The sequence below is a fragment of the Primulina huaijiensis genome, unplaced genomic scaffold (genome assembly GCF_012295235.1).
Source record: "Primulina huaijiensis isolate GDHJ02 unplaced genomic scaffold, ASM1229523v2 scaffold21413, whole genome shotgun sequence".
Taxonomy (NCBI): domain Eukaryota; kingdom Viridiplantae; phylum Streptophyta; class Magnoliopsida; order Lamiales; family Gesneriaceae; genus Primulina; species Primulina huaijiensis.
In genome coordinates, this window is record NW_027355370.1 from 25083 (window position 1) to 32169 (window position 7087).

At 33.8% G+C, this 7087-nt stretch overlaps 1 protein-coding gene across 4 annotated transcripts; it reads left to right on the plus strand.

Moving 5' to 3' along the window:
* The first annotated feature begins 1134 nt into the window (after positions 1–1134).
* LOC140966995 (protein FAR1-RELATED SEQUENCE 1-like) lies at positions 1135–4148 on the plus strand. 4 transcript variants are annotated; one of them, XM_073427320.1, is made up of 2 exons: positions 1135–1631; positions 2318–4148. In XM_073427320.1, the coding sequence occupies exon 2, from the start codon at positions 2341–2343 to the stop codon at positions 3085–3087; it is 747 nt and encodes a 248-aa protein (XP_073283421.1). In that variant the 5' UTR covers positions 1135–1631; positions 2318–2340; the 3' UTR covers positions 3088–4148. The 4 variants fall into 4 exon arrangements, with proteins under 4 accessions (XP_073283421.1, XP_073283422.1, XP_073283423.1 ...); XM_073427321.1 differs by having other exon boundaries at positions 1135–1563; XM_073427322.1 differs by having other exon boundaries at positions 1135–1377.
* Positions 4149–7087: the final 2939 nt, after the last annotated feature.

The window sequence follows — 7087 nt, forward strand, 5'->3', positions numbered from 1 at the left end:
ATTTCAGCCGATAAGTCACACCAAATCAAAAAATTGTCTAAAGTTTATTAGTTTACTTAGTGATTAAGAATCAGAGCCTAGATGAATTAGCGGATAAATTTTCCGTACTAACAATCACTGATTCCGAACATAATGTCATAATCTATGCGCACTACCAAAATTATACGATCTATCAGAATGGACGATGACATGACAACAACAACATGTATATTTGGAAATGGATACAAGAATTAAAAAGATGATTGTTGCAGAAAAAACCTATAAATAGATCAGTTAGACAAAGTTTTGAATCTCTCGGATTCTCTCTACAAAATTCGTCTACACAATCAAAGTTTTATGTGCTCAAATTTTTTTAAGAGCCAAACTGATTGAAGTAAGCACATTCCGATAAGTTATAATCTGATCAACTGAGGATCAATTTGTGCTTATAAATTTTTTATGAAATATTTGTAATTGAAAGTAAGAAGTCTAACTATTTTTTTGATTAAGAGTGAAATATACTAAGATTTTTCAGTTAGACAGTGATAAGTTCTACTGAAGTTGGTGATTTCAATCCATTTTTAATTACTAAAGTCTTTTAATGCAATCCTTTCGCAAGAAAGAAGATGTGCCGTAGGAGTATTAAAATTTTGAACATCCAGAAACAAACTTGTGCAATTTACATTTCAGTCTACCTATTTTACTTTTCATTTGATAGCCCAACTGATTTATGTTATAAGCCATTTCGTGTTCAAATAGTTTCAGTTAGTCTTTTTCCGCGCAGTTTCCACTGCTGACTTGCTGAGAACCAACTGACAAGAATTCCATTTTAACGTTGCTAACTAACCGAAATATTTGTAAATTTTGTTGAAATTATTTATTTATCCCCTGTAAATCAATCTTCCATCTTAACAAATCATCTTAATATTTTCATGTCATATTTAATTTTATAAAATTTATAACTAAATCAAAATTTTAGAAACAAATTAGGTGTAACACATAATACTCATCCCAATTGATAGTAATAATTAAATTTCCATCCACTATATTTTTAGTGGAAGATCATGCAATCACACAATTCCGTCAGTGGACAAATCTGCCCTCTAATCCAAATAATATTGGCAAATGTTGCGTACTTTGTTTATGACCGTCTCTTCCTCACAATTCTGTCAGTGGACAAATCTGCCCTCTAATCCAAATAGTATTGGCAAATGTGGCGTACTTTGTTTATGACCGTCTCTTCCTCAGTTGCTCGTCTCACGGCCCCACTTGCGAAGTCAGCGGCGACGACGCCAATTTCTCCATCGCCGTCGCGCACCCGCCGGGTGTAGGCTTCCTGTACTGTCTTCTCCAATTGTTGTATTTGTTCTATTCGACGGTTCGGATCAAGAGTGATTTGTATGTTTTTCCCAATTTCTCTGTCTTTTTCTCTCTTCGGTTTTATGCCTGAAGGATTCATGCCTTTATCCACTATGAGAATGTTACGCGGGTTGATTATGGCTCTCTGATTGTGCATGCTTAATCAGTTTAATTGGATTGCCACCTTTGATGAATTAAGTTAGTATCACTTCAATGTCAGAACGAGTAGGCTTTTTTAGCCTCAAAAGATTAGACAAAAATTTCTGATGCAGCAGTTTTAGTTTTGTTTTTGGGTAACCATGTTATCGGTGCTTCGCTTTCCTTGATCTGAACTTGGTTATTGTCTGTACACACTCATTTATGTTTTATACCCTTTGGGATTTGAATTTGTGACCTCACTTTATGTTCAAAGTGATTCACCGCCCTGGGGCGGTGCAGCAATCTTTTTGCTCTTCAAAGCACAAATATCCAGTTTCAATCAATTAGACGTTTTTATGTTTCTGTTTTTGAATCATGCAACAGATAAAATTTGCAAATGTTTTGAAGCAATGATGGGACTTTTGAGTGTAAAGTTTTGCCAGCTTCTATGTGTTGAATATTGTTTCTTAGACTTTGTTATATAAATATAAGCGTTTGTTATTTTGTGATTTAAGTAATTCTGGTAATCATACATCTACATTGTACGTACTTAATTAGTTGGTTCTATACTGGCACATCTTTGTCAAGAGGAGGTTTGGGCATAAGCCATATTCAAATTCTTTGTTGTGCAAGAATAAGAAATTCTGGTTCGTTCTTTCTATTGCAGAAAAGGATTTGAATGTTATTGATATGGTATTGGTTCTTGAGAGTGTATATATAAAATTTATATTATATTTGATAAAAGTGGAATTGTATAACTTTTTTTATGATTGGTGAACTTTGCTGACTCCAAACGAGGATTAATCCGTGCTTGTCGAAATAAGTTATCTTCTTTACTCAGGGACTAGCTATTACTTGAAGTGGATGGATTTTGACATTGATGGTGAGATAAATGGTGAGGTATTGGGAAGTTCTTTTCATTTTGAAGCAAGAACAGACAACGGGAATGTTATAGTGGGGAGTTCTAGTGATGGGATGCTCCACCAAGGACTGGATGTTAAGGTGGATGAAGAGTCCTCCAAAAGGGAATTATTTCGATTTGAAGATTTGCAAGCTGTAAATTGTTCAGGCCCTAATGTTGATCCATATGTCGGCCTGGAGTTTGAATCTGAGGCGGCAGCACATGCATTTTACAATGCATATGCAACAAGGGAGGGCTTTGTTATCCGTGTGAGCAAGCTTTCTCGATCCAGGCGTGATGGATCAGCCATTGGGCGGGCACTGGTTTGCAACAAGGAAGGTTTCAGAACACCTGACAAGCGAGAGAAAGTTGTACGGCAAAGAATGGAAACACGGGTTGGTTGCAGAGCAATGATTTTGGTTAGGAAAGTAAGTTCTGGTCGATGGGTTGTCACAAAATTTGTGAAGGAGCACACACATCAACTAACTCCCGGTAAGGGTCGTAGAGATCTCATATGTGATCAATATCCCAACGAACATGATAAAATCCGGGAACTTTCACGGCAGCTGGCCGTTGAGAAAAAGAAAGCTGCAACCTATAAAAGGCATTTGGAAATGATTTTTGAACACATTGAGGAACATAATCAATCTCTTTCGAAGAAGATGCAAGACATTGTGAACAGTGTCAAGGAAATGGAATCCAAAGAATGATCTGGAACTTGATATTGTTAAAACTCAGTATCACTGTCGCTTTCTGATGCTACAAAGATCATATTTGTTGTGCATAATGCTGCGGGATGAAGAAAAATTAACTGGAGTTTGGGTTGATTGGTTGTTACAGCTGTTTTCTGGCCACACATCACCAGCCAAAACTAGATTATAACTTGGATCAAATTCAGTTACATCCCATTCTAATCTGAGTACATGTACTGCAAAAACTTGGGCAGAATGTGTACCTACAGTGTCATATGAGGGTTGGTGTTTCAAAACATTTTGTGAATTTCTTACATCTTTCAAGAAAAAACACTATTACTCAGTACAAAAATGGGTTGCATGTTGGTCTTCTATCATATTAATTTTTTGTTAATCTCCATGCATAATTTTCTGCGACCCTTTTTCCTTTCGCTAAAATAAACCTTTGAAATTCCTTGTTATAGTTATCCATCACGTCAATGATCCGCAGCAACCACATCCACTGTCAGACCCAAGTTATTCCTCTTCTTGCATGGTATTCACTTACAAGTTTTTTGAATTTTGCTCTGGTGACTTTTTTTGTTCTTTAATATGTTTTGGTTTACTTGTTCCAACCCTAGTAATCCGTACACATCGCGTAATACGGTGATTCAGTATAATCAGAAAATTTGCTTTTGATCACCTGCATAGAGTAGCATACTTTCATTCATACATATTCATGTTTCTCATGCTATCTGAGCTGTATGCATGTGTATAAGTAACATATTGCTTATCTTTCTTCACTGCAAATTTTATCCGGAATTAAGCTGTAAAATTCTCGTATCTATAATCCGTTGGCACGGTTGAAGATTTCTTGTCTTTGGTCCTAAGACAGTGATCTGATCTACAGTTTCTAATTTGTTGGCTCATCGCGCTGAGGTTTTAGGATCCTAACATTATATGTTCTTTTCCAAAACTCTCGACTCTGAGCAGTTTTTTTTTCTATCTAGAGTTTGTCAAGTATCTTGATGACGGATCCTATGATGGCTTCCACTGAATTTGTAAACTACTGCGTCGAATTCATTTTCTATTTATTTGAATTTTTTTAGCCAGATAACACAATGCTGATGAAGGTGCTCCGTGCATGCATCTGATTCAAGTTGCCCACAATTATTTTTTCTAATATTATTAACATTTTACGCTACATTTTGAGCTGTACTTGGTAAATGTTAGCTATGCATTTCGCGATTGAATATATGTACCAACCATGTCTTGTAATAGAATTGATATTACAAGATTAGGAACATATAACTATTTACCTAGATTCAATGCATTTCAAAACTTTTGCTAGTTTGATCTTGTTAACTTTGTCTCACTTCCCAAATGTTCTTCACATGGTTGTAACTTAGATGGATTATCCATGTATGAATTTTGATCATTGTGTTGGATATGTGAGAATGATTCAAATAGTGTAATAATCGAAAAAAAGTGCTGAGACTAGCTATTGTACTGGATCTTGAAGTAAATACAGTATGCGATCTGTATTAATTCATTGAGTGTGTTTGGTGATTGGACTGCGATTTTTGCATCCATTGCTTTGTAATTTTGAATTGATGTTTCTATTTAATTTATTGATCATGTACCATAATAATTTATTTATTTTTTCGTGCTGTTATTTGGGCATTTGATAATATGATACGTGTTAATATAATTTTCATATTTTCCCATGTTTATTTTCTTCAAATTTGCGGTCTCGAGCAATTTCATGTCCAAAGTGCTCTAACTTTTTACTATCACATTTATGTCTCTTCTGCACAAAAATGAAAAGTATCCCCTCATTCTCTCTTTCCGACAAATATCTGAAATTGCTTCTTGTTATTGTAACGTCCGAAATCAGTCAATATAGTTCGCATGCATGAAAATTATTAAATTGCTAAAATATTTTAATTAAATAATTTTGGATATGTGAATGATATATTTTGAGTAAATAAATGATTAATTGTGTAATTTTGTTTGATTTCATGATTTAAAGATTTTCAAACGAATATCGGTAGATGGCCGGAACGGAGGATCGGAAACGATCGATGAGTTAAAAATTTAAAAGCTAGATTTTTATTTTTAGTTAAGAAGATATTTATTTTAAATATTTTAAGAATTATTATATTTTTAAGGTCAAGTTTAAATTAATTAGCATGACGGTTCTTCAGTTTCCCCAAAATAATTGAAATATAAATAAAAATAATAATAATATGGATGTTTATATTGTGAATCTTCGTAAATATTTTGCTTGTTTACCTGATAATGCGTTGAAAAAAATTTATAAAGCTAGATGTGAGCGACTAAAGTTGATGGTGTTAACGGGAAATTTATAGGTGGATGTCATAAATGTGCAAGGTGGAATTATAAAGGGAAATGCAAAAATATTGGAATGACATCAATGAATAGAGAAGATAAAATTTTATTCTTTAAGAATGGTCTGAATAAAGAGCCTTTGGATAATTTTCTAGAGGTTCTTGATATGCATTCTAGTGGATACGTGAAAAATGAACTTCTTAAACTATGGTGGAAATTTCAACATGAGGAATATCAATATGGACGGTGAAATCAGCCTTACAAAGATCATACTGTAGTAACGTATATCTGTTTAGATAAGTAAATATATATATACAATTTCGTCTTGGAAATCTGACGTTAAAAGATCATGTTTGCCTATTTATAAAAAAATTGGATGAGAAGCATATCCTCGACTCATTGAAGGCGTTGAAGTCATTACTGAACGTAAAATCAGAGGAAGATGTGAGCCACAATCACAACTACGCCGTATATATGTGTTTTAATTTTGTCATTTTTATTTTCTTTTAATAATAATAATTTCCAGTTCAAATATTGACTTTTGGCATGTTACTCTTATAAATTCATATGCTAGGATCTAACAATTACAGAAAACATATTTCTCAACATGTCAACGTCCACGGTAAGTAAAATAAAAAATATTTGCGTATTTTGTGGATCTAGTGCAAGAAAAAATTCTGTAAGGTCCAAAATTAAGACGACGTAATCCAACTGCATGCAAATCTAAGAAATATGAAAAATGAGTAATTAACTGATTTTAATTGCTATTGGATTATGTGACCTACATGTTTACATGTTAAATATGATTTTATTGTCATCATGCATAAAATTGTATTTTTAAGGAATATTCACGTGACGATCGAGGAACGGGGACCGAAGGCTGAAAAGCGTAAAATGTTTTTATTAAATAATTATTTTTAATTCTTTAAAATATGGTTATTGTTTCTAGAATTTCTGAAAATAAAGGGTTTTGAGGTGATTTTATACGCCGGGACGTAAATTTTATCGGTGTTGGTTTTTCAACAAAAATGCGAGATTTTTTGCAACCCGGCTAATAAATTCACAAATTTATTTGAACAAAAACCTTGTTTATATTTTATTTAAATCTTAATTAGACTAATGGACTTAATTTAATTGGCTTATAGGCTTAAGCCTAATTAGTAATTTATTTAGCTATTTAAACTTTTTTTATCACAAAAACCCTCACTTTCTCATCTCTAAGTCTCGGCCACCTCTTTTAAAAATCAGAAAACACTCCCCCAACCCTCTCTAACCCACGGCACACACACTCACAATTTTGAGAAGAGATTTTCGAAGGGTGCAAGCAAGATCAAGCCAAGGTTGTGTCCCGTTCTTCGTAGTCAACGGATTTTCGTGCGTATATAACGCAAAGGCACGCCATACATCTCCTTTTCTCATCCATCATGTCATCATATAGTTTTAAAAGTGGTGTGCATGAAAACATGAAGTTCATGTTGCTGTTTTTTTCGTTTTTTTTATGCATGGTTTATACACCATCGATTTTATGTCATGATTCATGTTTTTGTTTATAATAAGGGGCTGCCATGACATAAGGTAAGATCAAGAGAAGTTTTTACATGTGTTAGAGTCGCACACACTCACCAAACTCACGGCAAAAAGTAAAAGAAACAGGAAAGAACAGAAAATTGCTATCATGGAGCATAGG

Excerpts from the sequence above, each read along its gene's own strand:
- LOC140966995 (XM_073427320.1), top strand. The coding sequence starts at position 2,341 with ATGGATTTTGACATTGATGGTGAGATAAATGGTGAGGTATTGGGAAGT.